The sequence below is a fragment of the Micromys minutus genome (assembly GCF_963924665.1).
Source record: "Micromys minutus genome assembly, chromosome: 2".
In the NCBI taxonomy this organism is placed as follows: domain Eukaryota; kingdom Metazoa; phylum Chordata; class Mammalia; order Rodentia; family Muridae; genus Micromys; species Micromys minutus.
In genome coordinates, this window is record NC_137971.1 from 50431071 (window position 1) to 50447071 (window position 16001).

Below are 16001 nucleotides of genomic sequence, written 5' to 3' on the forward strand. Positions count from 1 at the left end.
TCTCTTCCACCCCTATTATTTTTAGATTTGGCCTTTACATTGTGTCCTGGGTTTCCTGGATGTTTTGGGTTAGGAATTTTTATGTTTTGAATTTTTTTTGACAGTTGTGTCAATCTCTTCTACCATACCTTCTACACCTGAGATTCTCTCTTCTATCTCTTGTATTCTGATGGTGATGCTTACATCTGTAATTCTTGACCTCTCCTAGGTTTTCCATTTCTAGGGTTGTCTCCATTTGTGCTTTCTTTATTGTTTCTTCTTCCATTTTTAGGTTTTGGACAACTTTATTCAATTCCTTGACTTGTTTGATTGTGTTTTCCTGTATTTCTTTGAAGGATTTATTTGTTTCCTCTTTAAGTGCATCTACCTGGTTACCTGTGTTTTTCTTTCAGTATACTTCTTTCAGTGAGATATATATATATATATATGTATATATGTATATATATATATATATATATATATATATATATATATACATACATACATACATACATACATACATATATACATATATCCTCCTTAAAGGACTCTATTATCTTCATGAGATAGGATTTTAGGTCAACTTCCTGATTTTGAGGTGTGTTGGTATATTCAGGGCTTGCTGTGGTGGGAGAACTGGGATCTGATGATGCTCACATATATTGGCTTCTGTTGTTGTGGTTTTGCACTTGCCTCTCACCTTCTGGTTATCCCTGGTGTTTGCTGGTTTGGGTGTCTCCATACAGAGCCTGCCTCTTTTGTCTCTGGGTTGCTTCAGGTTTCCTGGTAAGCTTGTGGCCCTAGTTGTACCTGACCTCCTGTGAGGCCTTCTGACTGTGGGGTCTTCAGTGGGGCAAAGAAGCTGCAGATCTGTTGCCTGGCTGTAGATGATCTTCCGGTGTTGTACTCTTCAGTGGGGTCCCGCACTGCTCTTCTGAGGAAAGTTGGCTTCACACTGCTGGTCCCAGGGAAGGCAGCTTCTGGAGCACTCTGCCTGGCCCGCAGGAGTTCAGGCTAGGAAGCACGGAAATAAATACCAGTGCGGTGCCACCAGGCTTGTGAACTCTGGATGGGTCTATGCTTAATGAGCTGCTGAAATTAAAGCCCTGCCAGCAGGGCTATTAACCCCAGTTTGATTGCCTGGTAGCAGTGCAGAGCCAGTGATAAATAAGGCTCTGGAAAGAGCGTTCACAGAGGACAAAGGAGTCAGGACCCAGGAGAAGGTTTCAACGTGTGTCTTTATTTTCCCACCCTTCTCTTTTTTGTTCTGTTCTTTTTAAACAGCCCAGGATCTAACCACCTGATTCCCATTCGTTTACCTCTGAGATTGGCCATAGTTCTTTTTCTAACACTACATGTGTGTGTGTGTAGGGGAGGGACATAGGGAGTGGCAGATCTGGATAGAGTCTAAGTCACTCTCTCCTATGGAGGTGGGGTTTGGGGCGCGCCTAGAGCCTTGCATATCTGCCCCATTGTGGTGCATCCAGGCAAAGTGGATTTACAATAGGGAGTTCAGAAAGCACCTACTGATTTATAATTATTTACAAAACTATCTTCAGGGCTTTGACTGACTTCAACTATCTGTACTTCCAACTTTTATCTTTCTGCCCAACATTCTGGTAGTCTTTCAGATTGTTGTTTTTAGAGAAGCAGCCAAACTATTGCCTGTTCTCTAAGGCAGGCTACAGAATGTGGTTTCTATTTCCCTGTGTGCAGTAGAACTCCAGGGAGAGTTTCAGTCCTGTTGGGTCAGTTGCCCTGCATGCCATGAAGCCCCTGGGATGCCTTCAGGCTGTAGTGTCTTCAGGAAGCAGACCAGCTGGTGAACAGTTGCGCTGCACGTAGAGGACTTCCTGGAATGCCTTCAGACAGTTGCCATGTGTACAACTGAAATCCTGGGATACCTTCAGGATGTGCTGACTTCAGGAGAGCAGACGAGCTGTCACAGCAGAAGGCATTGCCCAGAAGGGGAGTAGAATTCTGGGGTCGGGGGTTTGGGGGGGTGATGTGTCCCAAGTCCACTGGGTTCCCAACAGCAGCTGTGGGACTTTGGGAGGGTTTTTTCCAGTTGCCTTGTATGCATTGGATCTCCTGGGATGTCTTCATGCTGTGGTGTTTTCAGGAGAATAAAACATATGTTAAGGTTGAAACAGAAAGTTTGGGAACATAGGGCAAGATAAATCAAAAGACAAGCAGCTGAATTTATGGACAAAAGAAAGGACAGTACTATGTGAAAAATAAAGCCAGTCCCTACAGCCTCTGACTGGCTCCCACAGAGACCCACCCAGAAGAGCATGCCCAAAACATCTTTGTCCTAGTGAATTTCTCAACTCCATGGGAACCTCTTTTATAAATATCCATATATCTATTGACCTAATTTTAACAGTCTCAATTATAAAGAAAAAAGTTTCTAAGAAGATTATTTCTCTTTCAAGGAGGAGAAAACTCCAAACCATTCTAGGAAGTAACAAAGGGAAGACATCTAGTATACACAGACTTACAAACTTAGGTATTAGAGGAGAGTCCTGCTGTTATCACTTGCCTCATGTGGCACCCACTTTGGAGTGGACTTCATGCTCTTCTCACTCCCCTAATAAAGATAAACTATGACTGCTTGTTCTGCCTGAGCATATATGAATTCCTATATCTCTGCAGCACAAGAAACAAAGACTTCTGCAAAGAGAACTCTTATTAGTGTCTTACTGTGTAATCTACACTAGCTCTGAATTTTTTGTGTACTGGAGGAGCATTGAAATCATGATTCACCTACCTCAGTTTACCAAATTATGGAATTACAGGTGAATACCAGTGAACTGAAATACATATTTTTCTTAAAAATATAATTCTGCCCAATATTAATATAGTCTCTCCAACCATTTTTTCTTACATAGAGTTTGATAATTAATGGCATTTTTTTCTCATCTAGTCAAAGAACTAGTTGACATTTAGGTTTTTATCTTTAATTCATTCTCATTATCTCTGTTTTTATTGGAAGTTTTACCTTTCATATTTGGTATTTACATTTCATATTTAATACAAGTATGCATTTACTCTATCAGCTTATTTTTAACTAACCCAGAAAACATGTATGTGAATATAGAACATTATCATGTAACTAGAAGTGACACCTATCCTCAAACAATATAGAGAGCTTATGCTTACACAACAAACTAGTTCTAATATTAAAGTAAGCAAATGCAGTCTACCAATAAAAATAGAAGCTATCTTGACATTCTAAGAAATATACATAAAAACTTTAGACCTTATACTTTAAAGAAATTTAAAACTTCAATGATAACATAGGACAAAGGATGTTCTTTGCAACAGTTTAATAAAGTCATAAAAGTTACAAAATCAAAATGAATGAATAACATTTTTGTGAAAATAATATGAATTCCAAAGTTCTACATTATAACAATCAAATACAAATTTTACAGGAATAATTAAATAATAAATATGACTTTGAGATCAGAGTAAACTGAGGTGGAACATCCATCACTATTCAGAATGAAACATCCTAAATCTCTGTGGGAGATTTACTAGACAAATACTTTAAAAGATATATCTTAAATTTAAGTTAAAGGGTGACATAGAACATGAACCGAAGTACAAACAGCAACTAGGAATCTAGTGTATAGGAACATCAGTAATTGAAAAAGAATAAAGCAGAAACCTAGATTTTAAAAAAAAAGCAATCAATTAAAATTTTCTCTAGGGATATTTAGTGGAAGATGACCCAAATACAATTAGAGAAAATGAACAGAACAGAAGAAAATATCAAGATTAAGAATCCAAAAGAGGGGCTGGAAAAATGAGTCAGCAGTTAAGAGCACTAAGTTCTTCCAGAGGGCTTGAGTTTAATTCCCAGCAACCACATGGTGGTTCACAATCATCTGTAATGGGATCTGATGCCCTCTTCTGGTGTGTCTGAAGACAGCTACAGTATATCAGTGTGTGTGTATGTGTGTGTGTGTGTGTGTGTGTGTGTGTGTGTGTGTGTGTGTGTACTTTTAAAGAAAAGGAAAGAAGGGGGGAAACCAAAAGATATATTTACAAGTAGCACTCACTGAACTGTGGCACATCCACAGTCTACTATTGGAGCTATAGGAGTATAAAGAAAAGAGAGTGGTAAAGGGACATATTTTTGAAGATATAATGTTATCTTTGGTATATCAATATACAAATTCAAGAAGGTAAAATCTAAAGTAGTGAATGCAAAGACCTTTGTTCACAGAAATAATAGATTTCATAGAATCAATAATCAAAAGATTGATATAAGTGATTATATAAAAGTGATTCCTTCTCATTTCAGATTTTCTCTCTTGAATTTAAATCTTTAGGCACCACAGGTTTGTGTATTTGAATATTTGGTTCCTTAGCTGTGGAAAGGGTTTTAGACAGTTCTGGAACTTCGGGGTGTAAAAAAATGTTTGGCATAATTGCAAGGCTTGAAGTTGATGGTGCAAGAGATACTTTGGTTTCTGTGTGAACCCTACTCCAAGAGAAAAACTCTGTCAAATGATCCAGACACCATACACCCTCACTGTGATGAATGACACCCTCAGTAGCTGTGAGCCTAAGGCAATCTTTCCTTTAAGTAGCTTTTGTCTGATACTTTGTCACACCAATGAAATAAGTAGCTAATAGATATGCTAAGTGCATAATTTAATACAACATATTTGTATTAAAATCCCAGTTTTGTAGTCTGTCATATATGACCTAACTCATATGAAAGCTAGTGGTAAGAAATTGGGGAGAATAGAGTGCTGGCCCACACATTAAACTAAAGGAAGACAGAGGCAAGCAAGTCTCTGAACAGTTGAGGCCAGCTTTGGCCACACAGTAAGTTCCAGACTATGACTACTAGGAAGCTTCACTACATCGTAAGGAATCTGGCAAAGACTACACACTAAGACCCCATCTAAAAAAGAAAATTGACTGGGAAGAAGCTTTTTGTTTCAGAAGATGTCTGCCATTTTTAATTTCTTGTCCTTGTTGTTTATATAAACTCTATTGCCCCTGTAATCAAATAATTCTTTTTCCTCAGGTTTGGGAGGAAGGTCATTTTAACATGTGCATTATTACAAATGGCCATCACTGAAACCTGTGTAGCTTTTGCTCCCACCTTCCTCATCTACTGCTCCCTTCGATTCCTCACAGGGATTTCTTCCTCAACCATAAAGACAAACAGTACTTTGCTCAGTAAGTCAAAGCTTTTTGATAAGCATTGTATAACCTTTGGGTTGGACCTGGGTATATTTCACTCCTTTCTTAGAAATCAAACTTCATTTTCTTTTATTTCAGTCTTAGAATGGACAAGTCCTAAATTCCAAGCTATGGTAATGGCACTGATATTTAGTGCTGGGGGAATTGGACAAATAATATTGGCAGGCCTGGCATTTGAATTTCGAAATTGGCACCATCTGCAGCTGGCAGTGTCTGTGCCAATGTTTTTCCTCCTTATTCCCACAAGGTATGAGCTTTCTTTCTCCCCTGTGTTATACAATACAGGGGTGACAATGAACATGGAAGCAGAACATAAGACATGCATTTGTCCTTGGACCACACAAGACAGTGTGCACTCCTCTTTATATTTATGAGAGAAGAGGACAAGTATCTCTGTAATGTAAAACTGAGGTTGGGTTAAACTTGAATTTAAGATAAGCAATAAGTAGTTTTATGAAAATCATAATCATACATATGGTGAGCAAAAGACCTGCATTTTTCTGACAAGTATTCATTCTTATTTGAAAATCCTATTTACGTGTGAGCTCCATATTTTGTTCACTTGTATTTGGCATGTTTATAGTAAAAGATGTATACTAATTGATGTTCAAATTTCACCATGTACAGTTTGTTTTTATTTACTAGAGAAAACACACACACATACACAAAGCAGAAATTAGCAATCAGTCTTTACCAGAATGCTCTTAGTCTTTCTGCCTATCCTTGCTACCAAGTCTTAATTATCCAGGCAGTAAGAAACACTTCAAGATCAGACAGCCTCTGCTGTGGTTCTATTGTTATGCGTGACTTTGCAAACAAAAAGAAATGTATTGGAAATTATGGTGATTTTGATATTAAATAAAAGGTGAATTAAGTTTATATTCACAACTGTTTAATGAAAGAAAATCATGCCTTCTCCAGTTTAAAGTGGTAGGCATATTGGCCCACTTCTCTCACTGGCTCTTTGGATTCTCTTGCTTTCTACGAAAAAAGGACTTAAGATGTGCTTTATCAGTAGAGGAGGCATATTTATTAGGAAGGGCTAGAAAATGCTTACATGTGCTTAGTATACTGAGATGAGTTCATACAGAAAAGAGGAAGAGCTCTCCAGCATGTTCTTCCATAACCCTTTATCCTCATGACATAGCCATCAAAATTATGAAGCTGCTATCTCCACTTTATAGATTAGAAGTAAAGACAGTGTTAGTTTGCTTTTGTGGCCAGAAAGCATTGATTGATAGGAGCAGCAAGGACTGCACTTATTCGGTGGTTCATTTTTAGTACAAGAACAAATTAGGTATAAATGTTTACCTTAACAAGGAATTTGGAAAATGTGATTTCATGTGTCCCTCATGTTACAGTTCTATGAACCCTGTGTAAATATAGATTCAGGTAAGAGTGGGAAGACCAACATGACTTCGAGTCTGCATTCTAGGAGTGCAAGTGTAAGGCATAATCAGTTATTTCTCATTTTCCTAGTGAAGGTCCAGGTAGTATTAGACTATATTTATTAATATAATTGAATGAATTGTAGGTATTAAATTTAAAAATATAATTGCTCAAGGATACATGTCATTTTTAAGTGATAAATGTGATTTTTAAAAGTATAAGGTAATTGAGAATTATCTTGCATCCAATGTCTTGAGCAGGTGGTTGTCAGAGTCAGCTCGATGGCTGATTATGAAGAACAAACCCCAGAAGGGCTTAAAGGAACTGAGAAAAGCTGCATGCATGAATGGAATGAAGAATTCCGGAGACAGCCTAACCTTGGAGGTGAGCTATAAGAAGTGGTTATGACACGAAGAAAACACAAATGTGATAAGTAGAAGTTAGTGCCCAGGAAGCAAGATGCAGTGGCCAAAAATACTGTATAAGAACATTTCACTCAAAAAATTAAAATCACTTCTGTTTTCCATTTGTTTCTTGAATTGAATTCTATGCTGATTACTTTTTGTTGTTGAGGTTGTTAAATTGACTCAAGCTAAGGTCATCTGGTAAGAGGGACTCTAAAGTTAAAAAATACCTCTATTAGATTGACCTATAGGCAAGTATTTAGGGCCTTTTCTTGATTAGGGGTTGATGTGAAAGGGCTTAACCTTCTGTGATTGATATCACATTCCTACTTTAATTCAACTTTAATTTCTCTCTCTCTCTCTCTCTCTCTCTCTCTCTCTCTCTCTCTCTCTCTCTCTCTCTCCTTCTCCCTCTCTCTCTCCCTGCCTGCCTCCCTTTCTCTGTCTCTCATCAAGTAATTTTGATTAAACTTTCTCACAAAATCATTATGAATTGTGAATATTTAATTACAATAGCTTAGACAACTTGACACATGACTATCTCATGTCTCCCAGTGATCATTAACTGATGAACTCCCTATACATCCTCAGGAGAAATGTATGAGCCCTTCCTCATTAGCAATAGCTAACTGCTAAATCCTCAAGGAGAGGCAGGGTTTCATAAACTTCTCCATAACAGAAGTTGATGGCCCACACTCATGCAGGTCTTATGCATAGATACTGAGAATTTAAAATGCAGTATCCCCACCCGGAACGGCGGCTCATAGAGGCTGAGCAACTGGTGGGTGGGAGACCTGAGCTGCCAGGGAGCAGAGAGATCTCTGTGGAGTGCACACGGAAAGTGCACCCCCTGCCTTGCCCTGCCCTGCCTTGCCTGATCCAGTGACCTGAAACAGAAATTTAGAACTTCTGTTTCCACCCGGCGGAGACTTCAGGACGCAGAACGGAGCCCGGCCCATCTGCCACCCGGAACGGCAGCTCGTAAAGGCTGAACAACTAACTGGTGAGTGGGAGACCTAGGCTGCAGGGGAGCGGAGGGATCTCTGCAGAGCGCACATGGAAAGTGCGCCCCCTGCCTTGCCCTGCCCTGCCTTGCCTGATCCAGCGAACCAGGAACAGAAATTTAGAACTTCTGTTCCCACCCGACGACTCTGAGGCATAGAACAGGGCTCAGCCCATCTGACACCTTGGACCAGTGGAGATCCAGGGACACAGACCAGATACAAGGGAAAGGCGAGAACATATCACTGACAACAAAATGGCAAGAGGAAAGCGAAAGAGTATATCCCAAGGAAACCAAGACAATCTAGCAACACCAGAACCCAGCTCTCCCATAACAGCAAACATCGGAATTCCAAACACTCCAGAAAAAGAAGACACAGACCTGAAATCATACCTCAAGACACTGATAGAGATACTTAAACAAGAAAGGGAGGAAAAGCAAAAAGATTCAGAAGCTTTTAAAGAAGAAACAAGAAAAACACTCAAAGAACTCAAAGAACTAGAGGAAAACAGAACCAAAGAAATAAAGGAATGGAAGAGGGAAATTAAAACAGAAATTGACACAATAAAGAAAACGCTAAAAGAGATAACCCTAGAGGCAGGACACCAAAAAAAAGAAATCAGGAGTCACAGAAGCAAGCATTTCCAATAGATTACAAGAGATCGAAGAGAGAATCTCGAGGGCAGAAGACAACATTGCAAACATAGACAAAACAGCCAGAGAAGATGCAAAAAACAAAAAGCTCCTAACCCAAAATGTCCAGGAAATTCAAGACACAATGAGAAGACCTAACCTAAGGATAATAGTAATAGAAGAGGGAGAAGAGTATCAACTAAGAGGCACAGTATATATCTTCAACAAAATCATAGAAGAAAACTTCCCTATCCTCAAGAATGAGATGACCACGAGCATAAAAGAAGCCTTCAGAACTCCAAATAGGTTGGACCAGAAAAGAAGTACCTCCCGACACATAATAGTAAAAACATCAAATTTTTAAAACAAGAAACCATTCAGACTATCATATGGCTAGTCTTTAGTGAATTATACAAGTCTGCAGTGGAAAGAGGAAAAAAATTGAACAGTTTGTCAAGAAGCAAAGAAGTCAAGAAAGTTAAACTTTGCAACCTATTTATGTTATGAAAAAAGCTGAAATCGTTAAAGACTATCCTGTTGCATCTGGAACAATGGAAAACATTCCATAGGGTAGGGGGGCAAAACCCTACATATCACAATACTCCCACTTGTGAAAAATTGAAATGTATTTAAAAGTACAAAGCTTGAACTGATAATGCAGTTCATAGGATTTCCTGTTCCTCAAAAGCAACTGCCTAGTAAACTCTTCCCCAAGAGCAAACATATGGAAGCAGATATAACTGTAATCTAACAAGGCCAAGCTCCATTTTCAGCAGGGAACAGTACTTGGAAACATGATATTGGTGCTGGCTTTGCAGATGCTAAGAATCTAAGATAGAGTAGCTCCTGAAGTTGTGTTTCATAATTATAGATATCAGAGAAAGCCAAACAAATGCAGATTTGGAGTCACTTCAGTGGACAGGTCACTGCATGAACCTGAACTGTGGAATGATTGCCAATAAAAGCTATATGCACTGAGTGGAACTGACTCAAGATAGAAGTTATATATGATAAACTGTATATAGCTGGAGGTGTGTCACTATCTAATCCCCTTAAAACTAAAGTGCCCGACATTGTACAAGGAGCTATAGGATTTGATGTTTCTGGCCGAGAGTTTTGGTCTTGCTTTGGCCTATTATTTTCTCAGTATGCCTCTATCCTTCTCTCTTGAAATAGGAATGTATACTGTATGCTATTGTGCTAGTATAGACTGACTTTGTTTCTATTTCTACAGGGGAACAGGGTTAAAAGATTACCTTGAGTCCCAGAAGATGCTTTAAACTTTTGAACAATGACAGGACTGTTAAACTATGGGGATTTTTGAAGTTGTAGTAAATGAGTTTTGTATCACGAACTGGTCATGAACTAATGGAGGCCAGAGTCATCTTATGGTTTCTATATAAAGTGTCCCCTATAGGTTCATGTGTCTCACTACTTGATCCTTAGCTGGTTACGATCTTCATAAAGGTTATAAAACATTTAGGTGAAGCTTTACTGAATGAACTAAGCCACTGGTGGTGGGCTTTGAGACTTCATCAACTGGTCCTCCTTGTTGATCGCTCTGCTTCCTGTATGCAGGTGCAGTGTTCTCAACCAATTACCTATTCCTGCCTCTGTGTCTTCCATGCCTTATACCATGTCTTCCTTATCATAATGGTCTCTGACACTGTGGAGCTGTAATCCAAAACAAACCTTTCTCCCTAGAGTTTTTTTTGTCAGGATACTTACCACAATGATAAAAACAAGTAATTAACTGGGTCACTTACTGATATACTAACCTTCACCATATTACATTATGTATTATTATATTATAGTAGCCTTTACTGTACTGAGATATGGTCCATTCCTAGTCTCTCCATGACTTCAATACTGAAGAAATATTAAACTTTGTTTAATACTTTTTCTCTATTAAGATAATTATGTAATTTCTGTCTCAAGTCCTTTTATATAATTATATTTACTAATTTACCTATGTTGTAACAACCCTGAACCTCTGAAGCCAAGCTGATCATAATGATTTTTAATTTTGTTGGCCACTGTTTTGTTGAGAAGCTTTTGATATCAGGGTCATTCTGGCTTCTTAAAAAACTTCATGAGCGGAGCCTGGCCCAACTGGCAGCCAGAAAGGCGGCTCGTACAGGCTGAGCAACTGTGACCAGGAACAGATCTTGGGAACTTCTGTTCCCACCCGGAGACGACTTCAGGACACAGAGCGGAGCCTGGCCCAACTGCCAGCCGGAAAGGCGGCTCATAAAGGCTGAGCAACTGGTGAGTGGGAGACCTAGGCTGCTGGGGAGCAGAGGGATCTCTGCGGAGTGCACACGGAAAGGGCACCCCCTGCCCTGACCTGCCCTGTCCTCCCCGATCCAGTGACTGGGAACAGATCTTGGGAACTTCTGTTCCGACCCGGAGACGATTTCAGAATGCAGAGCGGAGCCTGGCCCACCTGCCAGCCGGAAAGGCGACTGGTAGAGGCTGAGCATCTGTGACCAGAAACGGATCTTAGGAACGTCTGTTTCCACCCGGAGGCGACTTCAGGACGCAGAGCGGAGCCTGGCCCAGCTGCCACCCAGAACCTGGGCTGCCGGGGAGTAAAGAGATCTCTGCAGAGTGCACACGGAAAGTGTACCAGGGACACAGACCAGATACAAGGGAAAAGCAAGAACATATCACTGACAACAAAATGGCAAGAGGAAAGAGAAAGGGTATATCCCAAGGAAACCAAGACAATCTAGCAACACCAGAACCCAGCTCTCACATAGTAGCAAACATAGGAATTCCAAACACTCCAGAAAAAGAAGACACAGACCTGAAATCATGCCTCAAGACGCTGATAGAGTTGCTTAAACAAGAAAGGGAGGAAAAGCAAAAAGATTCAAAAGCTTTTAAAGAAGAAACAAGAAAAACACTCAAAGAACTCAAAGAACTAGAGGAAAACAGAACCAAAGAAATAAAGGAATGGAAGAGAAAAATTAAAACAGAAATTGACAGAATAAAGAAAATGCTAAAAGAGATAACCCTAGAATCAGAACCCCAAAAAAAGAAATCAGGAGTCACAGAAGCAAGCATTTCCAACAGATTACAAGAGATCGAAGAGAGAATCTCGGGGGCAGAAGACAACATTGCAAACATAGACAAAAGAGCCAGAGAAGATGCAAAAAACAAAAAGCTCCTAACCGAAAATGTCCAGGAAATACAAGACACAATGAGAAGACAGAACCTAAGGATAATAGGAATAGAAGAGGGAGAAGAGTATCAAATAAGAGGCACAGTAAATATCTTCAACAAAAACATAGAGGAAAACTTCCCTACCCACAAGAATGAGATGACCACGAGCATAAAAGAAGCCTTCAGAACTCCAAATAGGTTGGACCAGAAAAGAAATACCTCCTGACACATAATAGTAAAAACATCAAGTGCCCAAAGTAAAGAAAGAATACTAAAAGCAGTAAGGGAAAAAGGTCAGGTAACATATAAAGGCAGACCAATCAGACTCACACCCGATTTCTCAACAGAGACTATGAAAGCTAGAAGAGCCTGGACAGACATCATGCACTCTTTAAGAGAGCACAAGTGCCAGCCCAAGCTGCTATACCCAGCAAAACTATCAATCACCATCGATGGAGAGACAAAGATATTTCAAGACAAATCAAAATTCACACAATATCTGACCACAAACCCAGCACTACAACGAATTATAGGTGGAAAACCCAATACAAGGAGGGAAAATACAGCCTAGGAAAAACAAGAAAACTCCTAAACAAGAAAACTAAAAGAAAAAAAAAAAAACACAGACACAACTCAACCCAAAAAAGCAAAAATGGCAGGAAACAGAAACAATTATTCCTTGATATCTATTAACATAAATGGTCTCAACTCCCCAATAAAGAGACATAGACTATCAGACTGGATATATAAACAAAATCCAGCCTTTTGCTGCATACAGGAAACTCATCTCAGAGACAGAGACAGACACTATCTCAGAGTAAAAGGGTGGAAAAAAACTTCCAAGCAAACAGCTCCAAGAAGCAAGCTGGAGTGGCTATTCTAATATCGAATAAAGTAAATTTCCAACCAAAAGTTATCAAAAAAAGATAAAGAAGGACACTTTTTACTCATTACCGGGGAAATCTGTCAGGAGGAACTCTCAACACTTAACATATATGCTCCAAATAAAAAATCACCCACATTCATAAAAGAAACTCTACTAAAGTTCAAAAAATACATTTCACCCCACACAATAATAGTGGGAGACTTTAATACCCCACTCTCACCAATGGACAGATCAGGGAAACAGAAACTGAACAAGGACACTGCAAAACTAGCAGAGACTTTGAACCAACTAGAATTAATAGATATATACAGAACATACTATCCTAAAGTAAAAGAATACACCTTCTTCTCACCACCCCATGGCACCTTCTCGAAAATTGACCACATAATTGGGCACAGAACGAGCCTTCATCGATATAAGAAGATTGAAATACTCCCATGCATCCTCTCAGATCACCATGGTCTACGGCTGGTCTTTAACAACAACAAAGACAACAAAAAGCCCACATACACATGGAAACTAAACAATGCTCTGTTAAAGGATAGCAGGGTCAAAGAAGAAATAAAGAAAGAAATTAAGGACTTTCTAGAATTCAACGAAAACGATAATACAACATACCCAAACCTATGGGATGCAATGAAAGCAGTATTGAGAGGAAAACTCATAGCCCTAAGTGCTTCCAAAAAAAAAAAAAAAAAAAACTGGAGAGAGCTCACATCAGCAACCTGACAGCACAGCTAAAAGCCCTAGAACAAAAGGAAGCAGATATACCCAAAAAGAGTAGATGGCAAGAAATAATCAAAATTAGGGCAGAAATAGACCAAATAGAAACAAAAGAACCATTGAAAAAATCAACAAAACAAAGAGTTGGTTCTTTGAGAAAATCAACAAGATTGATAAACCCCTAGCCAGACTAACTAAAGGGCAAAGAGAGAGTATCCAAATTAACAAAATCAGAAAGGAAAGTGGTGACATAACAACTGAAACTAAGGAAATTCAAGAAATCATCAGATCCTACTACAAAAACTTATACTCCACAAAATTGGAAAATCTGGAGGAAATGGACGAATTCCTAGACAGATACAAGGTCCCAAAGTTTAACCACGACCAAGTAAACCATCTAAATAACCCTATAACACCTAAAGAAATAGAAGAAGTCATCAAAAGCCTCCCAACCAAAAAAAGCCCATGTCCAGACGGGTTCAGTGCAGAATTTTATCACACATTTATTGGGGATATAACACCAATATTCGCCAAACTATTCCAAAAGATAGAATCAGATGGAATATTACCCAACTCATTTTTTGAGGCTACAATAACCCTCGTACCTAAACCACACAAAGACCCTACAAGGAAAGAGAACTTCAGACCAATCTCACTTATGAACATTGATGCAAAAATACTCAACAAAATCCTTGCAAACCAAATCCAACAACACATCAAAACCATCATTCATCATGACCAAGTAGGCTTCATCCCTGGGATGCAGGGATGGTTTAACATAAGGAAATCTATCAATGTAATCCACCATATAAACAAACTTAAAGACCAAAATCACATGGTCATCTCACAAGATGCTGAGAAAACATTCGACAAAATCCAACACCCCTTCATGTTAAAAGTCCTGGAAAGAACAGGAATCCAAGGCCCATATTTAAACATAATAAAAGCAATATACAGCAAACCAACAGCCAACATCAAACTTAATGGCGAGAAACTTGAAGCAATCCCACTAAAATCAGGGACTCGACAAGGCTGCCCACTCTCCCCCTACCTATTCAACATAGTACTGGAAGTCCTGGCTGGAGCAATTAGACAGCAAAAGGAGATCAAGGGGATACAAATCGGAAAGGAAGAGATAAAAACATCACTCTTTGCCGATGACATGATAGTGTACTTGAGTGACCCCAAAAATTCCACCAGAGAACTCCTACAGCTGATAAACAAGTTCAGCAAAGTGGCCGGATACAAAATTAACTCAAACAAATCAGTAGCCTTCCTATACTCTAAGGACAAACATGTGGAGAAAGAAATTAGGGAAAAGGTACTATGAAATACCTTGGTGTGACTCTAACTAAGCAAGTGAAGGACCTGTATGACAAGAACTTCAAACCTCTAAAGAAAGAAATTGAGGAGGATCTCAGAAAATGGAAAGATCTCCCATGCTAATGGATTGGAAAGATCAACATCTTAAAAATGGCCATCCTACCAAAAGCAATCTACAGATTCAATGCAATCCCCATCAAAATTCCAACCCAGTTCTTCATGGAATTGGAAAGATCAATGTGCAATTTCATATGGAATAACAAAAGACCTAGAATAGCGAAATCCATCCTCAACAACAAAAAAACATCTGCGGGAATCACTATCCTTGACCTCAAGCTATATTACAAGGCAATTGTGATGAAAACTGCATGGTACTGGTACAGAAATAGGCATGTGGATCAATGGAATAGAATAGAAGATCCAGAAATGAGCCTTCATGTATATGGTCACCTGATTTTTGACAAAGGAGCAGTAAACATTCAATGGAAAAAGGACAGCCTATTCAACAAATGGTGCTGGTCCAACTGGCACTCAACATGCAAAAGAATGAAAATAGACCCGTTCTTATCTCCTTGTACAAAGCTCAAGTGTAAGTGGATTAAAGATCTCCACATTAAACCAGAGACACTGAAACTATTAGATGAGAAAGTAGGGAAAACCTTAGAACACATAAGCACAGGAGAAAATTTCCTGAACAAAACACCAATGGCTCAAGCTCTAAGGTCAAAGATTAACAAATGGGACTTAATGAGATTGCAAAGTTTCTGTAAGGCTAAGGACATCGTCAAGAAAACAAAACGGCAACCAACAGAATGGGAAAAGATCTTTACCAACACCACATCAGATAGAGGCCTAATATCCAAGGTGTACAAGGAACTCAAAAAGCTAGACACCAGAGAATCAAATAACCCTATTAAAAATGGGGTACAGAGCTAAACAAATCATTTTCAGTTGAGGAACACCGAATGGCCGAGAAACATCTGAGGAAGTGCTCGACATCCTTAGCCATCAGGGAAATGCAAATCAAAACAACCCTAAGATTCCACCTCACACCAGTCAGATTGGCCAAGATCCAAAACTCAGATGACAGCAGATGCTGGCGAGGCTGCGGAGAAAGAGGAACACTTCTCCACTTTTGGTGGGGTTGCAAGCTAATACAACCACTCTGGAAATCTGTCTGGCGATACCTCAGAAAATTGGATATAGTACTACCTGAAGACCCAGCTATTCCACTTCTGGGCATATACCCCAGAGACACTTTAATACA

General features: G+C 39.3%; 1 protein-coding gene across 1 annotated transcript in view; it reads left to right on the forward strand.

Annotated features, from left to right (window-relative positions):
* The window catches only part of LOC308417588 (solute carrier family 22 member 19), a gene marked incomplete at both ends in the record, with an annotated part of 66592 nt that overhangs the window by 34969 nt on the left and 15622 nt on the right, over nt 1-16001 (forward strand). Inside the window, 3 exons of the mRNA XM_080912954.1 lie at nt 5027-5181; nt 5284-5452; nt 6855-6978. Of these exons, the coding sequence (XP_080769080.1) occupies nt 5027-5181; nt 5284-5452; nt 6855-6978 (448 nt within the window). The remainder of the gene's footprint in view (nt 1-5026; nt 5182-5283; nt 5453-6854; nt 6979-16001) is intronic.